Source organism: Ranitomeya imitator, chromosome 1, assembly GCF_032444005.1.
Source record: "Ranitomeya imitator isolate aRanImi1 chromosome 1, aRanImi1.pri, whole genome shotgun sequence".
Taxonomy (NCBI): Eukaryota; Metazoa; Chordata; class Amphibia; order Anura; family Dendrobatidae; genus Ranitomeya; species Ranitomeya imitator.
In genome coordinates, this window is record NC_091282.1 from 652,033,412 (window position 1) to 652,058,757 (window position 25,346).

Here is a 25,346-nt window from a genome sequence, read left to right on the forward strand (position 1 = left end):
ACGATAGCCCCTGAGCCTTCCGGTGCCCCCATGAAAATACTGCGAACCTTGCCCTGATCTACCCGGAGCCGTTACTCTCATCCATAATGCTATGTCTTTGTGATCCCACCGAATACTAGGTCGAACCGCTTTCCGTTGGCGGAATTGTTCATCGTAATGCAGCCAACCTTGTCCCCCATAAACTCTATATGCCTTACCGATCGTATCCATATAGCAAAACAGGGGAAAACAAGTTTCAGGCGACTTCTCCCCAATGACACTAGCTAGTATCGCAAATGCTTGCAGCCAGTTAGAGAAGGTGCGGGCAATCAACCGAAACCTCCTCTTATCTTCGTCCTCCTTCCTAGACTTGTCCCGACGCCCCCTATCCAAGTTAAAACGTTCCAGAGGGAGTAAGGAAAAAATTTCTACATACTCCCCCTTCCAAATTTTTTCCTTCACTTCCTGCTTCAAATGAGCCCCCAATGGCCCCTTAAAGCAAACGTAAACTTCCCCTTTTGCTGCATCATCCAACCGTACTGCCTCATCTTTTTCCTTTTCCCTGCTATCCCCTACTGAAGATCCCTGACCTGCTACCTCACCGCCAGCTGTCACGGTGTCCCCACTAGCTACAGAACTTCTTGTAACGGTACACGGTGCCGAACTCGATTAATCCATTGCCCTATTTGTATCCACGAGTCCCCTTTCCCGTACATTACCCAACCATGCGGACAAGGGCGATATTCCACCCTGACCACTCCCCAACTCCCACAGTCTAACCAAATATTTGAAACCCTGTAAAACAATGCCCAATCCGTCACTATCCCCCCTCCCCCCGCAAATGAACCCTCCCTCATATTTACATCAGAAGCTAGCAACGGTTGAAAAGAAATTAAAGATCCCCTCTCACCTAGCTGCCTGGGTGCTGTGTTCCCAGCAGCATCCGTGACTTGTTGACTCGCTGTCTCTGAAGCCCCGAACAGCCAATCTCGACCGACCGCTGCGTGATCTGCTTGCGCATCGCCCCATTGGGCTGTATCCTGTATGACCGGCCTCCCAGGTGATGTGGGCCATTGACCCGTACTACTCCCCCTTTCCCCCCAGGGTACTAAGCTGTCCCTCCCAACAGGGGTTAAGTGGATCCCCCGTGCGCCCCTTTCATTCCTCCCCCTCTGCTCCTGTGCCACAAATGCATTACACTGTCGTTTTCCCTAGCAGCAGCAGCTAGCGAGTGGGCGGAGCTATCCCACTGCCACTGAGCAGCCGCTCTGCGCTGTGAGGCCTGTACCGCTGCCTCCCGACGCGACCCCTCAGAATGCTGCGTGGCAGCCCGATCCATAGTGGTTCCCGCCAACCCCACGCTCGGACCTGCTGTCTCTGACACCGCCGGTGAGTGAGTGGATTCCTCGTGTCGGGACCTGGATAAAGGCGCTCGGGCCGCGGGCCCTCGTGCTGGTACCTGCGCTTCCCGCCGCTGCTGAGCTGTGTCCTTTCCAGGTTGGGCACCAGCCGCACCTGTCACCGGATCCCTGTCCGTCATCGCCATTCTGGTCGATGGGGGGCCGACACCTCCCCCAGCTGCAGGCCCCGCCAATTCTCCGGATTCCTCCCGGCTCCGGGTCCACGCGCTCTAGGCCTACGGCCTGTGACCACAGCCGGAGGGTCTCGTGAGGGGCCCCTTACATGGCGCGGGGCCCGATGGGTAACCTTAGGGCTCAGGCGCTCCGGAGGCCTAGTTCTCCGAGGCCGTCTCCCTTCTTGTTGGGCCTGAGGGGGCCCGTTCCCCCCCTCCTTGCAGCAGGCCTTGAATCGATGCCTGTAACCAGCCTGCGCCCCTTGAAGCAGCGGCATCCCTCAGCTGTTGTAAAATCACCTCAACCTCCATCGCGCATGCACCCTATAGCTTGTTTAAACTCTGAAGGGGCACTTAAAATGGTTGCCCCACTAAGATGGCAATTCTCTTTTATAACGGCCCGCACAACTCCACCCCTTACCCCCCTTACCTATTCCACGGACCAATCCTTATCCTGCTATTCAAATCCCCTTAGCCTACACTAACACACCCCTTTATTCCCTGTTCCACTCCCTGTATGTCCTCTCAACCCTGTCTGTTGTGAATTCTGCTTTTGGGATCCCTCCAGTGGTTGTAGGTGGTAATGCAGTTGTCCCTGAGTTGCAGTCCTGGTCAGGTGTTTCTGCTGATTGCAGTTCTGACTGGGGTATTTAGGTGTGCAGGATTCATTAGTCCTTGCCAGTTGTCCATGGTTCTGGGAGGTTTTGGATCTTTGTCTGGTTCCTCCTGCCTTGCTGCCAATTCAGCAAAGATAAGTGTCTGGTTTTTGTTTCTGTGGCACACATGCTGTGTGCTTATAATTCTGTGCTATTCTTTTGTTTTCTCTTGTCCAGTTATACTGTGTCAGTGTTTTCTCAGTCTTGTTGGATTCTCTGGAGTTGCAGATATACGCTCCACATCTTTAGTTAGATGGTGGAGTTTTTTGTATTTTCTGCTGTGGATATTTTTGGAAGGATTTTAATACTGACCGCTTAGTATTCTGTCCTATCCTTTCCTATTTTAGCTAGAGTGGCCTCTTTTGCTAAATCCTGTTTCCTGCCTGCGTGTGTCTTTTCCTCTACTACTCACAGTCAATATTTGTGGGGGGCTGTCTATCCTTTGGGGTTCTGCTCTGAGGCAAGGTAGAATTCCTATTTCCATCTATAGGGGTATTTAGTCCTCCGGCTGTGTCGAGGTGTCTAGGATTTGTTAGGCACACCCCACGGCTACTTCTAGTTGCAGTGTTAAGTTCAGGATTTGCGGTCAGTACAGTTTACACCAACTCCAGAGAAGGTTCCATGCGGCTCCAAGGTCACTGGATCATAACACCTGTCATGATGTCGTCATCCCTTTGAAGGCCTGTGGCCCAGTACGTCCTCCCTCAACTCCTGCCCGTTCTGCAGGCAGTGTGTATTTTGTGCTACAGCAATGAGATCCCAACACAGGGACATGTGACCGCTGCAGACAATACCTGATTTCGGGACATCAGCAGCAGGTAGTAGAGGGCTGGCGAATGAATATACCGTAACTTTTTTTATTTTTTTGCAGACAATTTTGATCCTTTTTTGGTGGCAACACACTATACATTTTGGATAATTTAGGCCATTACCAACCACCATTACTTACTGGACAACTTTGTCCTTGCAGATCACTCAGATAAAGACTATTAAACAAGAGGATGAACTGGTTGAGATCCAGTCTGATACCGGGAATTGGCACCGGCGCTGGATGATTCGGATTTTGAATTTGTCTCAGCAGGTAAGACTTTTTTTTACTACAAAGACAAATATATAGCTATGAATCATTATATAAATTAACTCTATGCTATAGATTTACATTTGATGTGTCTGTACATATTTTCAGTATATACAGTTAGGTCCATATATATTTGGACAGAAACAACATTTTTCTAATTTTGGATATAGACATTACCACAATGAATTTTAAACAAATCAATTCAGATGCAATTGAAGTTCAGAATTTCAGCTTTCGTTTGAGGGTATCCACATTAAAATTGGATGAAGGGTTTAGGAGTTTCAGCTCCTTAACATGTGACACCCTGTTTTTAAAGGGACCAAAAGTAATTGGACAATTGACTCCAAGGCTATTCCATGGACAGGTGAGGGCAATCCCTGCGTTATGTCATTCTCAATTAAGCAGATAAAAGACCTGGAGTTGATTTGAGGTGTGGTACTTGCATTTGGAAGTTTTTGCTGTGAAGTAAACATGCGGTCAAAGGAGCTCTTCATGCAGGTGAAACAAGCCATCCTTAAGCTGCGAAAACAGAAAAAAACCATCCGAGAAATTGCTGCAATATTAGGAGTGGCAAAATCTACAGTTTGGTACATTCTGAGAAAGAAAGCAAGCACTGGTGAACTCATCAATGCAAAAAGACCTGGGCACCCACGGAAGACATCAGTGGTGGATGATCGCAGAATAATCTCCATGGTGAAAAGAAACCCCTTCACAACAGCCAACCAAGTGAACAACACTCTCCAGGAGGTAGGCGTATCAATATCCAAATCTGCCATAAAGAGAAGACTGTATGAAAGTAAATACAGAGGGTTCACTGCACGGTGCAAGCCACTCATAAGCATCAAGAAGAAAAAGGCTAGACTGGACTTTGCTAAAAAACATCTAAAAAAGCCAGCAGAGTTCTGGAAGAACATTCTTTGGACAGATGAAACCAAGATCAACCTCTACCAGAATGATGGAAAGAGAAAAGTATGGTGAAGGCAGGTACAGCTCATGATCCAAAGCATACCACATCATCTGTAAAACACGGCGGAGGCAGTGTGATGGCTTGGGCATGCATGGCAGCCAGTGGCACTGGGTCACTAGTGTTTATTGATGATGTGACACAGGACAGAAGAAGCCGAATGAATTCTGAGGTATTCAGAGACATACTGTGTGCTCAGATCCAGACAAATGCAGCCAAACTGATTGGTCGTCGTTTCATACTACAGATGGACAATGACCCAAAACATAAAGCCAAAGCAACCCAGGAGTTTATTAAAGCAAAGAAGTGGAATATTCTTCAATGGCCAAGTCAGTCACCTGATCTCAACCCAATTGAGCAGCATTTCACTTGTTAAAGACTAAACGTCAGACAGAAAGGTCCACAAACAAACAGCAACTGAAAACTACCGCAGTGTAGGCCTGGCAGAGCATCAAAAAGGAGTAAACACAGTGTCTGGTGATGTCCATGAGTTCAAAACTTCAGGCAGTCATTGCCAACAAAGGGTTTTCAGCCAAGTACTAAAAATTTACATTTTATTTAAAATTATTTAATCTGTCCAATTACTTTTGGTCACTTTAAAAACAGGATGGCACATGTTAAGGAGCTGAAACTCCTAAACCTTTCATCCAATTTTAATGTGGATACCCTCAAATAAAAGCTGAAAGTCTGAACTTCAACTGCATCTGAATTGTTTTGTTAAAAATTCTTTGTGGTAATGTCTATAACCAAAATTAGAAAAATGTTGTCTCTGTCCAAATTTATATGGACCTAACTGTATATGCCAAACATGTGGAGTTTTCTGGAATGGAGAGTATTCGGGCAATTTTGTGCTTGAAGAAAAACATTCAGAGATATGTGACCCTGTAAGGAGAGGATGTGAAGAATCATTCTGATGAATGTGTCAAGGAAAATTTTCCAAAAATAGGTGTTCCAGGATTCTCACAGAACTGGAAGAATTCTCCAAGGAGGAATGGATGAAAATCCCTCAAACAAGAATTGAAAGACCCATGTCTGGCTACAAAAAGTGTTTACAAGCTGTGATACTTGTGAAAGGAGGTGCTACTAGGTACTAACCATGCAGGGTGCGAAAACTTTTGCATCTACCCATTTTCCTTTATCTGATTTTTAAAATGTAAAAGATGACTATATATGTACTAGCTATTGAACCCGTTCTACGCCCGGGTGGCGAGCATTTATATTGGTATATAGTCTCCATCCTGGTATGTGCTGCTCCATCCTGCGTCCCCATCCTGTCATGTGCTGCTCCATCCTGCGTCCCCATCCTGTCATGTGTTCCTCCATCCTGCGTCCCCATCCTGTCATGTGCTGCTCCATCCTGCGTCCTCATCCTGTCATGAGCTGCTCCATCCTGCGTCCCCATCCTGTCATGTGCTGCTCCATCCTGCGTCCCCATCCTGTCATGTGCTGCTCCATCCTGCGTCCCCATCCTGTCATGAGCTGCTCCATCCTGCGTCCCCATCCTGTCATGAGCTGCTCCATCCTGCGCCCCCATCCTGTCATGTGCTGCTCCATCCTGCGCCCCCATCCTGTCATGTGCTGCACCCATCCTGCGCCCCCATTCTGTCATGTGCTGCTCCCATCCTGCGCCCCCATTCTGACATGTGCTGCTCCCATCCTGCACCCCCATTCTGACATGTGCTGCACCCATCCTGCGCCTCCAATCTGACATGTGCTGCACCCAACCTGTGCCTCCATTCTGTCATTTGCTGCTCCCATCCTGTCATTTGCTGCTCCCATCCTGCGCCCCCGTTCTGTCATGTGCTGCTTCCATCCTGCACCCCCGTTCTGTCATGTGCTGCTGTCATCCTGCACCCCGTACTGTCATGTGCTGCCCTATTCTGTCATGTGCTGCTCCCATCCTGCGCTCCCGTTCTGTCATGTGCTGCTGCCATCCTGTGCCACCGTTCTGTAATTTGCTGCTCCCATCCATATGCCCCATACGCTGCTCCATTATGGTTGATGGCCCCCATAAGTTGCTCCATAGTATATACCCAGTATGCTGCTCCATTATGGTTGATGACCCCATAAGATGCTCCATAGTATATGCCTCATATGCTGCTCCATTATGGTTGATGGCCCCCATAAGATGCTCCATAGTATATGCTCCGTATGATGCTGCATTGTGGTTGATGGCCCCCATAAGATGCTCCATAGTATATGCCTCATATGCTGCTCCATTATGGTTGATGGCCCCCATAAGATGCTCCATAGTATATGCCCCGTACACTGCTCCATAAAGGTTTATGGCCCCCACAAGATGCTCCAAAGTATATGACCCATACACTGCTCCATAAAGGTTTATGGCCCCCATAAGATGCTCCATAGTATATGCCCCGTACACTGCTCCATAAAGGTTTATGGCCCCCACAAGATGCCCCATAGTATATGACCCGTACACTGCTCCATTATGGTTTATGGCCCCCATAAGATGCTCCATAGTATATGCCCCGTACACTGCTCCATAAAGGTTTATGGCCCCCACAAGATGCTCCAAAGTATATGACCTGTACACTGCTCCATAAAGGTTTATGGCCCCCATAAGATGCTCCATAGTATATGCCCCGTACACTGCTCCATAAAGGTTTATGGCCCCCATAAGATGCTCCATAGTATATGCCCCGTACACTACTCCATAAAGGTTTATGGCCCCCACAAGATGCCCCATAGTATATGACCCGTACACTGCTCCATTATGGTTTATGGCCCCCATAAGATGCTCCATAGTATATGCCCCGTACACTGCTCCATAAAGGTTTATGGCCCCCATAAGATGCTCCATAGTATATGCCCCGTATACTGCTGCGATATATATATATATATATATATATATAAAAAAAATAACATACTCACCTATCGTCACTGGGCGCCGAGTGCTGGGGGGGCCTAAGCAGGCGGGGACACTGGCGCGCTGTGTGGGTCAGGTGCCGGAGTCGCCGGTAGCTCAGGCCCCCGACACTTGCTATAGTCACCTGGCCCTGATCCAGCGCTGTGTGCCGCTCCGTGTGCCGGGTCCTCTGGCTGTGACTGTTCAGTCAGAGGGCGGCGCGCATTAAGCGCGTCATCGCGCCCACTGAACTGTGAACGTCACAGGCAGAGAACCCGAAAGATGGAGCGACGCGCAGCGCTGGAACGGGACAGGTGAATATAGCTTATACTCACCCTCTTGGCACGTCCCTGCTTCTCCGTTGGAGATTGCGGTGTGCGTTCAGTGCTTACGCATACCGCGATCTCCTGGGCTGCGTCACTCTGTGGGGTCCAGACTGCGCCAGCACTTGCGCTTGCGCAGTCTATAAAGGCTTCGGACAGAGTGACGCTCTCAGCCTTATATTATATATATATATATATACAGTGGGGCAAAAAAGTATTTAGTCAGTCAGCAATAGTGCAAGTTCCACCACTTAAAAAGATGAGAGGCGTCTGTAATTTACATCATAGGTAGACCTCAACTATGGGAGACAAACTGAGAAAAAAAATCCAGAAAATCACATTGTCTGTTTTTTTAACAATTTATTTGCATATTATGGTGGAAAATAAGTATTTGGTCAGAAACAAAATTTCATCTCAATACTTTGTTATATATCCTTTGTTGGCAAAGACAGAGGTCAAACGTTTTCTGTAAGTCTTCACAAGGTTGCCACACACTGTTGTTGGTATGTTGGCCCATTCCTCCATGCAGATCTCCTCTAGAGCAGTGATGTTTTTGGCTTTTCGCTTGGCAACACGGACTTTCAACTCCCTCCAAAGGTTTTCTATAGGGTTGAGATCTGGAGACTGGCTAGGCCACTCCAGGACCTTGAAATGCTTCTTACAAAGCCACTCCTTCGTTGCCCTGGCGGTGTGCTTTGGATCATTGTCATGTTGAAAGACCCAGCCACGTTTCATCTTCAATGCCCTTGCTGATGGAAGGAGGTTTGCACTCAAAATCTCACGATACATGGCCCCATTCATTCTTTCATGTACCCGGATCAGTCGTCCTGGCCCCTTTGCAGAGAAACAGCCCCAAAGCATGATGTTTCCACCACCATGCTTTACAGTAGGTATGGTGTTTGATGGATGCAACTCAGTATTCTTTTTCCTCCAAACACGACAAGTTGTGTTTCTACCAAACAGTTCCAGTTTGGTTTCATCAGACCATAGGACATTCTCCCAAAACTCCTCTGGATCATCCAAATGCTCTCTAGCAAACTTCAGACGGGCCCGGACATGTACTGGCTTAAGCAGTGGGACACGTCTGGCACTGCAGGATCTGAGTCCATGGTGGCGTAGTGTGTTACTTATGGTAGGCCTTGTTACATTGGTCCCAGCTCTCTGCAGTTCATTCACTAGGTCCCCCCGCGTGGTTCTGGGATCTTTGCTCACCGTTCTTGTGATCATTCTGACCCCACTGGGTGGGATTTTGCGTGGAGCCCCAGATCGAGGGAGATTATCAGTGGTCTTGTATGTCTTCCATTTTCTAATTATTGCTCCCACTGTTGATTTCTTCACTCCAAGCTGGTTGGCTATTGCAGATTCAGTCTTCCCAGCCTGGTGCAGGGCTACAATTTTGTTTCTGGTGTCCTTTGACAGCTCTTTGGTCTTCACCATAGTGGAGTTTGGAGTCAAACTGTTTGAGGGTGTGCACAGGTGTCTTTTTATACTGATAACAAGTTTAAACAGGTGCCATTACTACAGGTAATGAGTGGAGGAAAGAGGAGACTCTTAAAGAAGAAGTTACAGGTCTGTGAGAGCCAGAAATCTTGATTGTTTGTTTCTGACCAAATACTTATTTTCCACCATAATATGCAAATAAAATGTTAAAAAAAACAGACAATGTGATTTTCTGGATTTTTTTTTCTCAGTTTGTCTCCCATAGTTGAGGTCTACCTATGATGTAAATTACAGACGCCGCTCATCTTTTTAAGTGGTGGAACTTGCACTATTGCTTACTGACTAAATACTTTTTTGCCCCACTGTATATATATTTCCTAAAATATAAAGGAAATGCGTTATCTTAAACTTTAGGCCTTTTAGAGAACATTTCATCTTCAAGTTGCTTAACTGTTCACAATAACAATAATTTTGACAAAGGGTACCCAAACTTTTACATGCCACTGTAAAAAAATCGATCTGATGAAAAAGATCAATAAATGTGAAGAATTGTTCTAAGGATGTGGAGAATCTTTCTAAGTAAAGAATCAGATGAAGATGTGAAGAATTGTTCTGATAGAAGGATTCAAGGAGGATGTGAAAAACTAATCTGATGGCAGGAGTAGATGAGGGTTTGAAGAATCATTCTGAATAAAGTATCAAGCAAGAAAGTGATGAATCGTTATATTGAAAGGATATGAGGGGGATTTGAAGAATTATTCTGATAAAAGAATAAAGGGGACAATGTAAGGAATCATTCTGATGATTGGATGGGATGGGAATGTGAAGATTAGTTCAGATAAAAGAATCAGAGAATATAAAGAATTCCTCTAATGAAAGCATCAGAGGAAGATGTGAGGAATTGTTTTGATGTAAGCATCAGCGGAGGACTATAATAGCAGATCACTAAATTCAGTGTCATTGCCAGAAAAATTTGACCCTATTGTATAGACAAAATATACTGTATGTTTCAGTTTTATATACTCTTGAATGTTTAATTTGTTTTTATTTTTGCATTTGATTTGTTTTTATTTTGGAGAATTTTCTGACCGCCATGATTTTCTCTTTTGCAGGTTTGGGCTAATTTCCAGCAGTGCTTTGCCCCAGAATACAAGCGCGTCACGCTTATGATGATGGCGGTTTGGTTCACCATGTCTTTCAGGTAGGTTTGTCATGTTGCAGTGGAATTAAGGGGAAGTCTGGGATTTTGGGTTCAGGAATTTTCTGGTGTTTCTGTTGATTTTTACCAATCTGCTTGCATTTACTAATATCAGCTTTGTGAATTTATTATCGTCATGGCAACCGTTGTGGGAACGACTGTCTTCCTTCACTTCTGACGAGACTGGAGATAGTAGCTTCATTAGGGCTAGGAGGGCCTTAGTTGTCAATAATTTATTACACCTGCTTATCGATCAGAAGCAGGGCAGTGCGCACTTTTGGCAAGGGCACAGGCAAAAGTATTGAAAAGTTGCGTTTGCCATCTAGGTGATGACTGTAGGCACCCGAGTAAGGGGTGCAATAATAAAGCATGTCTGATTCATGGCACCGATAACTGAGTGTATAGGGCACCACGAAGGCACGGCCCCATTACAAGATTTTGCTCTGGGTCCCACTGCAATCTAGGTCTGACACTGTAATCTCACTCATTGTCATTGACCAGAATGAAACCAAGCTGCTGTGAACTGCAGTACCAGGTACAGTCACTAGGAAAGGGATTAAGATGCTGTGAACTGCAGTACCAGGTACAGTAACTAGGAGAGTGATTAAGATGCTGCGAACTGCAGTATCAGGTATGGTTACTAGGAAAGGGATTAAGATGCTGTGAACTGCAGTACCAGGTACAGTAACTAGGAAAGGGATTTAAATTCTGTGAACTACAGTATCATGTACAGTCACTAGGAATTTAACCAAGTTGCTGAAGTCATCCTTGATGACTAGTTTAGTGCAGCGGGGTTGGTGCAGTGTGACAGAGGCAGTGACCACAGAAAAGTTCAAAACAAATGTCTTTTAATGTCTAAAGAAACTTACAGCTGGAACACAAAAGGTATCCTCAGGATCGCAGCTGGGAAACAAGACAGTCTGCAAGCGAGACCTGTTGCCGTGGTCGACTACATCGCCGTGTCACGCTGAGGGGTACCAGGCCTCTCGGCTCCGCTAGGCTCCATGTTACTTCACACAGGCTGAAGCTTTGCAGAGCCTCCTGCTCTGCACGTTTGCAAAACCAAGACTGACATACCCAACCTATTGCTGCAGGGTTTTTACAAGGAACCTGTGGCCATAAGTCACGTGTAAGACCTGGCCAGGAGGAAACGGACCACCCCACTGCCATCCTGTTGTCCGCTTCGAAAATAAAAGCCCATGGCGGGTTTTCTTAACCCCTTTCTGTCCTCAGACGGAATAGTACGTCCAAGGTCAGATCCCCTGCTTTGATGTGGGCTCTGGCGGTGACATGTCAGCTGTTTTGTACAGCTGACATGTGCCTGCAATAGTGTCGGGTGGAATCGCGATCCACCCACTGCTAATAACTAGTTAAATGCTGCTGTCAAATGCTGACAGCGGCATTTAACTTGTGCTTCCGGCCATCGGGCCGGAAATGAGCACATCGCTGACCCCATCATGTGATCGGGGGTCAGAGATGTGTGGGCATGACAACCAGAGGTCTTTTGAAGACCTCTAAGGTTGTTGATGCCGGATTGCTGTGAGCGCCACCCTGTGGTCGGCGCTCATAGCAATGCTGCAACTCTACTACATAGAAGCGATCTGATAAGGCTATGCCAGCTTCTAGCGTCCCATGGAGGCTATTGAAGCATGGCAAAAGTAAAAAAAAAATGTTTTAAAAAATAAGAAAAAAAATTAAAAATATATAAGTTTAAATCACCCCCCTTTTGCCCCATTCAAAATAAAACAATAAAAAAAAATCAAATATACACAGTATCGCCGCGTTCAGAATCGCCCGATCTATCAATAAACAAAGGATTAACCTGACCGCTAAACGGCGCAGCAAGAAAAACATTTGAAATGCCAGAATTACGTTTTATTGGTCGCCACGACATTGCATTAAAATGCAATAACGGGCGATCAAAAGAACATATCTGCACCAAAATAGTATCATTAAAAACGTCAGCTCGGCATTAAAAAAATAAGCCCTCACCCAACCCCAGATCACAAAAAGTGGAGACGCTACGGGTATCGGAAAATTGCGCCATATTTTTTTTTTTTTTAGCAAAGTTTAGAATTTTTTTTTTACCACTTAGATAAAAAAATAGCCTAGACATGTTTGGTGTCTATGAACTCGCAATGACCTGGAGAATCATAATGGCAGGTCAGTTTTAGCATTTAGTGAACCTAGCAAAAAAACAAACAAAAAACAAGTGTGGGATTGCACTTCTTTTTGCAATTTCACCGCACTTGGAATTTTTTCCCGTTTTAAAGTACATGACATGCAAAAACAAATGATGTCGTTCAAAATTACAACTTGTCCCGCAAAAAATAAGCCCTCACATGGCCATATTGACAGAAAAATAAAAACGTTATGGTTTTGGGAAGGAGGAGAGCAAAAAATGAAAACGCAAAACCGAAAAAAGCTGGGGTCATGAAGGGGTTAAATCTGTCTTGAGCAAATAGTCTGACCAAGACCAACTCTTACTTTTATTTTGCACTGCAATTACAGCTATGCCTGTGACTGCAATGCACTCCCGCGGCCTCAATACGCTTCTGTGCGCATCCTGGTGGACACATAGCGACCCTAGAATATAACACTGGTCACTGCCTCACACTAATGATATGCTAATTATGCATTGGGTAGCCCAGATAGATTGTTGATTTTTAAAACAGAGGAGGAAAATCTATGCAAATAGATTACATAAGCAAATAAGGTGATTTGGTCGTCACTAGAGATGAGCGAATTTGCTCGGGTTCCCGCTTATTCGGCAAGCTATAGTGCTTGCCGAGTAAGCTGCAGAGGGAACCTGGCTTCCTGGATCGCGCCGGCTGATCAGTTGATCGGCGCCTGCATGTGTCGCAGCTGTGTGACAGGCAAGACACATGTATGGAGAGACTGTTTGTTGGGCTCTCTATAGATGTGTCGTGCCTGTCACACAGCCGCGACACATGCAGCTGCGGCGCTGATCAGCTGATCGGCCGGCGTGATCCAGAAAGCCGGGTTCCCTCTGCAGCATACTCGGCAAGCGCTATAGCTTGCCAAATAAGAGTGAACCCAAGCAAATTCGCTCATCTCTAGTCCTCACCATTCTTCCCTTTATCTGTGATGCTGGACTGAAGGACACTTGTTAAATATAGAAATGGGTTACATGCCTCTGTACAGACAGACTGAGAGACAGGGACACTGCTAGAGATTCTGCCAAGACATCCAAACATCCAGGGGACCCTACAGGATTGCTGCCAATATATCATGGCCCCATCATGAGGGACACGGATCTATTATTCTACAGGAAACAACCTAGGGGCCCTGGCCCCGGTTGGAAGAATACAGATCTGCTCCACTGACCATCGCTGAACCATGGATATGTTTGGTGAAAGCCAGTCGCCTGGTTCCATGGTGATGTTCGGAGAAGCCAGGTTGTGACCCTCAGGTCAACTGGCTTTGTACCTCAATGGACCTTCATCTTCCTAAGCTTGTTGTTACCTCCTCTCTGTGTGTGTGCCACAGGTGGGGTAGTCGACCCTGGGAGCTCTGAAGTGACAGAGTCAGCGGAAGGGTGAGACTCTAATGTGAACCATCTTGGGGTATTTTGTTGGGACTGTTCTATGTGTTATTTTCCTGTTTTGTTATTCAATAAAGTATTGCCACACTGTTTTACCCTCACCCTATGTTGTCTGAGTAGCGTTATGCCCACGCTAAAGGGAGAGTGGGCGTTTAGCGGGACGATCTCTGGTCCCTGCAGTTTCGGCTAGCGGACCTGGGTGACCACCGACCCCCATGTCTCCACACAAGTACAGTCACTAGGAGTGTGATTAAGATACTGTGAACTGCAGTACCAGGTACAGTCACTAGGACAATGATTAAGATGCTATGAACTGTAGTACCAGGAACAGTCACTATGAAAGTCATAAAGATGCCGTCAACTGCAGTAACAGGACAGTCACTAGGAAAGGGATTAAGATGCTATGAACTGCTGTACCAGGTACGGCCCCTAAGAATGTGATTAAGATGCTGTGAACTGCAGTGCCAGGTACGGTCACTAGTAAGTTAAGATGCTATGAACTGGAGTACCAGGTACAGTTACTAGAAGTGTGATTAAGATGTTGCAAACTGCAGTGCCAGGTATGGTCACTAGGAAAGTAATTAAGATTCTGTGAATTGCATGACCAGGTACGAAAAATATTTAGAACAGAGAGTCCTCAGTGGTTGATACCTTTTAATCAACATTAAAAGGTATCAACCACTGAGGACTCTCAATTCTAAATATTTTTGTATCTACTGGCTAACACGGTACCAAGATATATATCTTTCCTGTATCATGACCAGTTTCGGTCACTAAAAAAGTGATTAAGATGCTGTGAACTGCAGTGCCAGGTACAGTAACTAGGAAATTCAGTAAGATGCTGTGAACTGCAGTGCCAGGTACAATCACTACAAAAGTCACTAGGAATTTGATCGAGTTGCTGAAAACTACAGTGCCAGGTAGAGTTGCCAGGAATGCAACCACGTTTCTGTAAACTGCAGTACTAGTCACAATCACAAGGAAGGTAACTGAGTTGGCATGAAATGCAATACCAGGTACAGTCACTAGTAAAATGATTAAGATGCTATGAAGTGCAGTGCTAGGTACATTCATTAGTACGGTGACCTCTTTGTTGTGAACAGCATTACCAGGTACAATCACTACTAAGGTGATCATGTTGTTGTGAACAGCAGTACCAGGTACAATCACTACTAAGGTGACCGCGTTGCCGTGAACAGAAGTACCAGGTACAATCACTAGTAAGGAGATCATGTTGTTGTAAACAGCAGTACTAGGTACAATCCAGATACAATCACTACTAAGATGACCGCGCTTTTGTGAACAGCACTACCAGGTATAATCACTACTATGGTGACCGCGTTGTTGTGAACAGATGTACCAGGTACAATCATTACTAAGGTGACCGTGTTGTTGTGAACAGCAGTACCAGGTACAATCACTAGTAAGGTGATCGTGTTGTTGTGAACACCAGTGCCAGGTACAATCACCAGTAAGGAGATCGTGGTGTTGTGAACAGCAGTACCAGGTACAATATCTACTAAGGTGACTGTATTGTCGTGAACAGCAGTACCATTTACGGTCACTACTAAGGTGATTGTGTTGTTGTGAACAGCAGTACCAGGTACAATCACCAGTAAGGTGATCGTGTTGTTGTGAACAGCAGTACTAGGTACAATCCAGATACAATCACTACTAAGATGACCGCACTGTTGTGAACAGCAGTACCAGGTACAATCACTACTATGGTGACCGCGTTGTTGTGAACAGCCATACCAGGTACAATCATTACTAAGGTGACCGCGTTGTTGTGAACAGCAGTACCAGGTACAATCACTAGTAAGGTGATCGTGTTGTTGTGAACACCAGTACCAGGTACAATCACCAGTAAGGTGATCGTGTTGTTATAAACAGCAGTACTAGGTACAATCCAGATAAATTCACTACTAAGATGACCGCGCTGTTGTGAACAGCAGTACCAGGTACAATCACTTCTATGGTGACCGCGTTGTTGTGAACAGCCGTACCAGGTACAAGCATTGCTAAGGTGACCGTGTTGTTGTGAACAGCAGTACCAGGTACAATCACCAGTAAGGTGACTGTGTTGTCGTGAACAGCAGTACCAGGTACAGTAACTACTAATGTGATTGCGTTATTGTGAACATTAGTAACAGGTACAATCAATACTAAGGTGATTGTGTTATTGTGAACATTAGTAACAGGTACAATCACTAGTAAGGTGACCGCGTTGTTGTGAACTATAGTACCAAATACAATCACTACTAAGGTGATCATGTTGTTGTGAACTGTAGTACCAGGTACAATCACTACTAAGAGGACCGCATTGTTGTGAACAGCAGTACAAGGTACAATGACTAGTAAGGCGATCGTGTTGTTGTGAACAGCAGTACCAGGTACAATCACCAGTAAGGTGATCGTGTTGTTGTGAACAGCAGTACCAGGTACAATCCAGATACAAACATGTTATGAAAGGCAATTCAGAATCACAATGGACATGGAGGTCAGAGCACATCCAGTGAACTGACAATAACCCAAAATAATAGAACGAGCTCTGAGACGTGGGAACTCTGCAGACCGCAATCCCTAAGCCTATCAAACCACACTAAAGGTAGCCATGGAGCGCTCCTGACCAGAACCTAGGCGCCTCGTCACAGCCTGAGAAACTAGCTAATCCTGAAGATAGAAAAATAAGCCTACCTTGCCTCAGAGAAATTCCCCAAAGGAAAAGGCAGCCCCCCACATATAATGACTGTGAGTAAGATGAAAACACAAACATAGAGATGAAACAGATTTAGCAAAGTGAGGCCCGACTAGCTGAACAGAACGAGGATAGGGAAGATAACTTTGCGGTCAGCACAAAAACCTATAAAAAACCACGCAGAGGGGACAAAAAGACCCTCCGCACCGACCAACGGTACGGAGGTGGTCCCTCTGCGTCTCAGAGCTTCCAGCAGGTGAGAAAAACCAATAAAGCAAGCTGGACAGAAAAATAGCAACAAAATAACATAAGCAAAACTTAGCTTTGCAGAGCAGCAGGCCACAGGAATGATCCAGGGAAAAAACAAGTCCCACACTGAAACATTGACAGGAAGCATAGATCAAAGCATCAGGTGGAGTTAAGTAGAGAAGAAGCTAACGAGCTCACCAGATCACCTGAGGGAGGAAACTCAGAAGCTGCAGTACCACTTTCCTCCACAAACGGAAGATCCCAGAGAGAATCAGCCGAAGTACCACTTGTGACCACAGGAGTGAACTCTGCCACAGAATTCACAACACAAACACTACTAAGATGACCGCATTGTTGTGAACAGTAGTACCAGGTACAATCCAGATACAATCACTACTAAGATTACCGCGTTGTTGTGAACAGCAGTACCAGGTACAATCACTACTAAGGTGACCGCATTGTCGTGAACAGCAGTACCAGGTACAATCACTAGTGAGGTGACCATGTTCTTGTGAACAGCAGTACCAGCTACAAACAGTACTAATGTGATTGCTTTATTGTGAACAGCAGTACCAGGTACAATCACTAGTGAGGTAACCGCATTATGAACAGCAGTACCAGGTACAATCACTTGTAAGGTGACCGCGTTGTCGTGAACAACAGTAACAGGTACAATCACTACTAAGGTGACTGCATTGTCGTGAACAACAATACCAGGTACAATCACTAGTAAGGTGACCATGTTGTTGTGAACAGCAGTACCAGGTACATTCAATAGTAAGGTGATCGCGTTGTTGTGAACAGCAGTACCAGATACATTCAACAGTAAGGTGATCGCGTTGTTGTGAACAGCAGTACCAGGTAAAATCACTAAGGTGACTGTGTTATTGTGAACAGCAGTATCAGGTACAATCACAAGTAAGGTGATCGCATTGTTGTAAACAGTAGTACCAGGTACAATCACTGCTAAGGTGACCGTGTTGTTGTGAATAGCAGTGCCAAGTACAATCACTAGTAAGATGACCGTGTTGTTGTGAACAGCAGTACCAGGAACAATCACTAGTAAGGTAACCACGTTGTTGTGAACTGCAGTACCAGGTACATTCACTAGTAATGCGACCACATTGTTGTGAACTGTGGTACCAGGTACATTCACTAGTAAGGTGATCGCTTTGCCGTGCACAGCAGTACCAGGTACAATCACTTGTAAGGTGACCGCATTGTTGTGAACTGTAGTATCAGGTACAATCTCTAGTAAGGTGACCGCGTTGTCGTGAACAACACTAACAGGTACAATCACTACTAAGGTGACTGCATTGTCATGAACAACAATACCAGGTACAATCACTAGTAAAGTGACCATGTTGTTGTGAACAGCAGTACCAGGTACATTCAATAGTAAGGTGATCGCGTTGTTGTGAACAGCAGTACCAGGTAAAATCACTAAGGTGACTGTGTTATCGTGAACAGCAGTATCAGGTACAATCACAAGTAAGGTGACCGCATTTTTGTAAACAGTAGTACCAGGTACAATCACTGCTAAGGTGACCGTGTTGTTGTGAACAGCAGTGCCAAGTACAATCACTAGTAAGATGACCATGTTGTTGTGAATAGCAGTACCAGGTACATTCACTAGTAATGCGACCACATTGTTGTGAACTGCAGTACCAGGTACATTCACTAGTAATGCGACCACATTGTTGTGAACTGTGGTACCAGGCACATTCACTAGTAAGGTGATCGCTTTGCCGTGCACAGCAGTACTAGGTACAAGGAGCTTATATAGCCCTCGATTTTGCTGGGACAATTCTACTTTGAGAGTTAAAAAAAGACAGGGCTTTTGCAAATTCTGCCACAAAAGGGATGTTTTATGGGCATTCCTGGATCCTTAAAAGGGATGCATTGCTCACCACAGTTCCATGGCCCCGTTAATCAGACAATTCATGGAGAGGGTAGGATGTTGGGTTTTCAGATGGTGGCAAGGCATCCTGCCGAAACCTATAGGTCTTTCAACCATCCATACAGGGTACCTACAGGATAAGTCTGCATGAAAACACATCCTCAATAGTTGCATGTTACGCCCTTCCATCTGCCCTTGCTTGCCTGTTTGGGTCTTGCTAACTTACAAAAAATAGGATAGAGTGTGAAACACATGACTATGGGAGACACATGGATCTCCACGGTGCTGTATACACAAAAAGTATTATTTGTGAGAAAGGGCATAACTTAGTGAAAATAATTATTTAGCTTGGCATTGCAGTCTTCTACACAAGGGGCATTATAAAGTATCTTGGTTTATGTCTGGATTTGCAGGACTGAGGCTTCCAGATTGATTCCCCCCGATAACTATTAATCAAAGCTGTTAGGGAGGTAATTAAGACGCCATGTTCCCTGTCACCACTTGCCATTCCTTGGCTGCACATTAAAGGAGGCAGAAATGATTTCCTAATGTAGTTATAGGCCGGTGGATCGACTTCGGGAGAGATAACGAGAGTGGAGAATGTACAATTACGTCTTGTGCAGTTAGTGCTTCCTCTATAAAGACGATATTTGGAAGGACGGAACTGAACGATGAATCAGAAAGTGAGACGCTTATTGATATCAAGGGGACAACACAGAACACATCATTAAAGAGGCTATTTATTGTTATAATGTTATTAAAGGGAGACCTATGGTGACGTATAAGGCTACGAACCCAGCAGCGTTAGAACATGGTCTAAGCCAACACCCACTGCCAGTAGTAGCCTACTAGTAGCCTATATCATCTATAATAGGAACTAACGAAACTCTCCCCTGCTTCTCATTTCGGGTATAGTTACACCTACCACCTGGGAAAGTAGGAATGACTCCACCTTATTTGTAGTCATTTTATTTAATGAGTGGCAGTTTTTGTGAGCATCCTAATTACACCATTTAGTCATCATTTCTGTCCATCCTTGAACTGTCAAAAGTAAGAACTTATGTTACCTAGAATGAGTTCACCCTTGGATATCTCCATACTGTAATAATTCCGACATTGAATAAAACTATTCTTATAAAACTGTGCCCCAATGACTCCATTCTAGAATTAATCCTCCTTGAAGTAGCTCCACCTTTATAATAACTCCAGAATAGAAGAATTCTTCCAGAGAATACCTCCACTGTAGAATAACTCCACTCTAAAATACCTCCACTCTAGAACAACTCCACTCTGATACATCCACTCTAGAATAACTCTGGACAACTTCAACTCCTGTCTTGCATAGCTCTAGCCTAGAACTTCACTCTAGAATAAAGCTATTCTATGACAGCTCCTATGGAGAATTCTCCATGCCTAGAATAACTGCACCCTAGATTAACTCTACCACTATAATAACTCCAGCCTAGAATTACCCATTTCTAAAATAAATCCAACCTAGAAAAATATAAATAAAAACAGAAAAAGTGGGAATTCAGCTCACTACTTATGTGTTAGAGATACAGTTGAAACCAGAAGTTTCCATACACTACGTTTTACGTATGACGTTTTACGTAGACATATGAATGTTTTTCTCAATATCTGACATGAAATCAGAATAAACCTTTCCCATTTTAGGTCAATTAGGATTGCCAGAATTATTAATATTTGCCAAATACCAGAATAATTAGAGAGGGAAAATGTTTTAATCATTTTATTACTTACTGCAAAGTGAAAAGTTTACATACACTAAGATTATTATGCCTTTAAACTATTCTTGACCACCCATATGGTGATGTCATGTGTTTGGAAGCTTCTGAGTTAATTAGAGACACACCTGAGGATGTATTTTAAAAGAAACCGGTCACCCCCAAAATCAAGGGTGAGGTAAGCCCACTGGCATCAGGGGCTTATCTACAGCATTATGTAATGCTGTAGTTAAGTCCCCGATGTATCCGGAAAGATGAGAAAAAGAGGTTAGATTATACTCACCCAGGGGCGGTCCCACTGCAGTCCGGTCCGATCGGCGTCGCGGTCCAGTCCGGGGCCTCCCATCTTCTTATGATGACGTCCTCTTCTTGTCTTCATGCTGCGGCTCTGGTGCAGGCGTACTTTGTCTGCCCTGTTGAGGGCAGAGCAAAGTACGGCAGTGCGCCGGGAAAGGTCAGAGAGGCCCGGCGCCTGCGCACAGCAGTACTTTGCTCTGCCCTCAACAGGGCAGACAAAGTACGCCTGCGCCGGAGCCACAGCATGAAGACAAGAAGAGGACGTCGTCCTAAGAAGATGGGAGGCCCCGGACTGGACCGCGACGCCTATCGGCTCAAACCGCCTGCCCAGGGGAGTATAATCTAACTTCTTTTTCTCATCTTTCAGGATACATCGGGGGCTTACCTACAGCATTACAGAATGCTGTATAAAAGCCCCTGATGCCGGTGGGCTTAGCTCACCTTCGATTTTGGGGGTGACAGGTTCCCTTTAATGCACACCTGAAACACACTGCTTCTTTGTGTAGCTTCATAGGGAAGTCTAAATAAATCAGCCAAGATATCAGGAAAAGAATTGTGGACTTGCACAAGTCTTGCTCATCCTTGGGTACAATTTCAAGATACCTGAAGGCGCCGCTTTCATCTGTACAAACAAATATACGCAAGTACAAACAAGATGGGAATATCCAGCCATCATACTGCTCTGGTTCTCTGTCCCAGAGATGAATGTCCTTTGGTCCAACATGTGCATATCAACCCAAGGACAAAAGCAAAAGAGCTTGCCAAGATAATGGCGGAAGCTGGTATGATTGTGTCAAGAAGAAGCCATTACTCAAAAAAAAAAAAACCCTAAAAAAGCCAGACTAATGTTTGCAAATGCACACAGGAACTAAGACCTTAATTTTTGGAGACATGTCCTGTGGTCTGATGAAACTAAAATTGAACATTTTGGGTATAATGAGCCTAAGAACACCATCCCAACTGTGAAAACATGGGGGTAGCAGCATCATGTTGTGGGGTTGTTTTGCTGCGGGAGGGACTGGTGAATTTCACAAAATAAATGGCATGATGCGAAAAGATGATTATGTGGCAGTACTGAAGCAACATTGCAAGACATCAGCCAGGAAGTTAAAGCTTGGGAGGAAACGGGTGTTCCAAATGGACAATGACCCGAAGCATACTGCCAAAATGGTAACCAAGTGGCTTAAGGATAACAAAGTCAATGTTTTGGAGCGGCCATCACAAAGCCCTGATCTCAATCCTATTGAAAATTTATGAACAAAGCTGAAACAGCAGGTGCGAGCAAGGCGACCTACAAACCTGGATCGGTTACACCAGTTTTGTCAGGATGAATGGGCCCAAATTCCGACCAACTATTGTGAGAGGCTTGTGGAAGGAAATCCAAACGTTTGACCCAAGTCATTCAGTTTAAGGGCAATGGTGGCAAATACTAATGAAATGTATGGAAACTTTTGACTTTGCGGTAAGTAATAAAAATGCCTTAAAACATTCTCTCTCTCATTATTCTGGCATTTGGCAGATATTAATAATTATGGGAATCCTAAATGACCTAAAACGGGAAAGGTTTATTCTGATTTCATGTCAGATATTAAGAAAAACATGCAGATGTGTCTTTTTATATAGTGTATGGAAACTTCTGGTTTCAACTGTAAGTATCCCAGGAAACCTCCATGGTAGACAGTTTGTGGTCTGGGTGTGGTGCACATATGAACATGTCTGGCTTCCAGGTCAAATTGCTCTCAATGGTCCAAAAGGAGATGTCCTCCAAGAAAAGGAAGTATTTTAAACTGAGCCTTTAATCATATAGGATAAAAAACAATTGGAAGAATTTACGCATATTAAAAACACAAACATAATGCTTATGCTGCAGCTATGGTTAAGTGTTTTTCTACCCGAAACATGCAAGGTTGTTTTTTTTTTTTAAATGCACATTCTCCCACTTTCTTTTATCATATATGGTGAAAGGCTAAGTTTTCACTACTTCCCTTTGATGCTGGATAAATTCCCCTTTTGGAGAGCTAGAAAAATTCCATCATGGAATAATTCCACTCTTCTTGTAAGTAGCGCCACCCCATGTCCCATCACTCTAGAATGACGCCAACCTAAAATAACCCCCTCCTTAGAATATCTCCTCTCAGAATAACTCCACCCCAGAAACATGACTCCCAATTTCCATTTGATCCCACAAAAATCCGAAAGCCTTTTTGATAGAAGACGTGGTGATTGTAAATGAAAATCTCTTCTGAAACTTCAGATAGAGGACGTATCCCAGAGCTCCAAACATTGTAAAACTACAGCTGATAGCACGTCGTTCTCATCCCTCACCTATTCATTTCAAACTAAGTTGTTTACGCTTGTCCATATCTCAACCTCAAAAACTCTTGGCTTCTCTCACCAGCACTTGGTACTTGGTGGACATTAGTATGCAACACTTGGACTTCCATGGACTGGTGAGTGAGAATACCAGTCATTCTCGTAGAGGAATCTACTAAAATTAGATCAGGGTTTCTGTACTTCTGGAAGGCAGAGGTGATTATTTTTCTTTTTAACACTTCTCTTTGTTCTTTTCTTCAGCTACTATGGACTGACGGTTTGGTTCCCAGACATGATCAAACACCTTCAGAACATAGACTACGCCTCCCGCACCAAATATTTCTCCAATGAGAGGGTGATCAGCTTCAACTTTAATTTCACTCTCGAAAACCAAGTCCACAAAAATGGCGAATACCAAAACGACAAGTAAGAGAAAGCAATGCTCTCGTTCTTCATGTACTAAGGTGCATAAACATCAAAACACAGAAAAGAGGTGGAACTTTAGTACTTTTGCTACAGGTCACCAAGTGACATCTGCAGAGGTCTGTCCTTCAGCACAAGCTAGGCAATATTATTTTGTTATTCTTGGGAAGGTCAGAACTGGAATGCTTTACTTCTGATATTTCCGACCTTTTCTTGTAGACTTTATACCGAGACCTAAAATAATTACACCTCTTGTTTTTGTCTCAAAAGATTCATCGGACTGAAGCTGAAGTCTGTTATATTTGAAGATTCTTTATTCAAAGACTGTTACTTTGAAGATATCACATCCAGTAACACCTTCTTCAAGAACTGCACATTTATCTCCACTATGTTCTACAACACAGGTGATAAATCTCATTTCTCAAGACGCTTCTGGTGTTTCTTTGCAGTTAAAAAGCTGTACATGTAAATACACAAATATGCATACTCTCGGCAAACAATGTTTAAAAAATATTGTAATAAAAATTAACCAGTGAAAAAGTTCATACAGAACCCTATTTTCTCTCAGAGGAGGCCGTATATCCCAATAACTGCTATAATACTGCCCCCTATGTACAAGAATATACGGTAACTACTATAATACTGCCCCATGTACAAGAATATAACTACTATAATACTGCCCCTATGTACAAGAATATAACTACTATAATACTGCTCCCTATGTAAAAGAATATAACTACTATAATACTGGCCCCTATGTACAAGAATATAGCTACTATAATGCTGCCCCAATGTACAAGAGTATAACTACTATAATAATACCCCCTATGTACAAGAATATAACTACTATAATACTGTTCCTATGTACAAAAATATAACTACTATAATACTGCTCCTTATGTACAAGAATATAACTACTATAATACTGGCCCCTATGTACAAGAATATAACTACTATAATACTGCTCCTATGTACAAGAATATAACTACTATAATATTGCTCCTATGTACAAGAATATAACTACTATAATACTGCTCTGTTATGATCTGGTGGTTTAGGAGCAACACGGGACGAGCTCTGAAGGAAGTGGTACCTGTACTGACCGCAGTCCCTAAGCTCAACACAACACTAGAAGTAGCCGTGGGATGCTCCTGACACTCCCTAGGCACCTCGTCACAGCCTGAGAACTAACTACCCCTAAAGATAGAAACAGGAAAACTATCTTGCCTCAGAAAAAATCCCCAAAGGATAGATAGCCCCCCACAAGTAATGACTGTGAGTGGAGAGGGAAAAGACATACACAGAATGAAACCAGGATGAGCACAGGAGGCCAGTCTAGCTAGATAGATAGGACAGGATGGAATACTGTGCGGTCAGTATAAAACACTACAAAAAATCCACACAGAGTTTACAAAAATCTCCATACCTGACTAAAGGTGTGGAGGGTAAATCTGCTTCCCAGAGCTTCCAGCTACACAGAATTAATTCATACTGACAAGCTGGACAAACATAGAACGCACAGAACGGATATGTCCACAACCTGTGGACAGAAAAGAGCAAACAAGGACTTAGCTTTGCTGAACTGGTCAGGATAACAGGGAAATCCAAAGAGATGTGAATCCAACCAGGAACCATTGACAAGTGGCACTGGCTGAAGAGAGAGCCAGGCATAAATAGCCGAGCAGAAAGACAATCAGTGGAAGCAGCTGCAGACTGCTAAATCCAAGGAGCAGCCATACCACTTAAAACCACCGGAGGGAGCCCAAGAGCAGAACTCACAAAAGTGCCACTTACAACCACCGGAGGGAGCCCAAGAGCGGAATTCACAACACTGCTCCTATGTACAAGAATATAACTACTATAATACTGCTCCCTATGTACAATAATATAACTACTATAATACTGCTTCCTATGTACAATAATATAACTACTATAATACCTGCCTCTATGTACAAGAATATAACTACTATAATGCTGCCCCTATGTACAAGAATATAACTACTATAATAATGCCCCCTATGTACAAGAATATAACTATAATACTGCTCCTATGTACAAGAATATAACTACTATAATATT

General features: G+C 44.2%; 1 protein-coding gene across 1 annotated transcript in view; it reads left to right on the forward strand.

The window, feature by feature from the left end:
* Positions 1–25,346, forward strand: part of SV2A (synaptic vesicle glycoprotein 2A) — a 185,574-nt gene that overhangs the window by 138,621 nt on the left and 21,607 nt on the right. The window contains exons 7-10 of the mRNA XM_069728698.1: positions 3,179–3,289; positions 9,992–10,080; positions 23,106–23,270; positions 23,538–23,671. Of these exons, the coding sequence (XP_069584799.1) occupies positions 3,179–3,289; positions 9,992–10,080; positions 23,106–23,270; positions 23,538–23,671 (499 nt within the window). The remainder of the gene's footprint in view (positions 1–3,178; positions 3,290–9,991; positions 10,081–23,105; positions 23,271–23,537; positions 23,672–25,346) is intronic.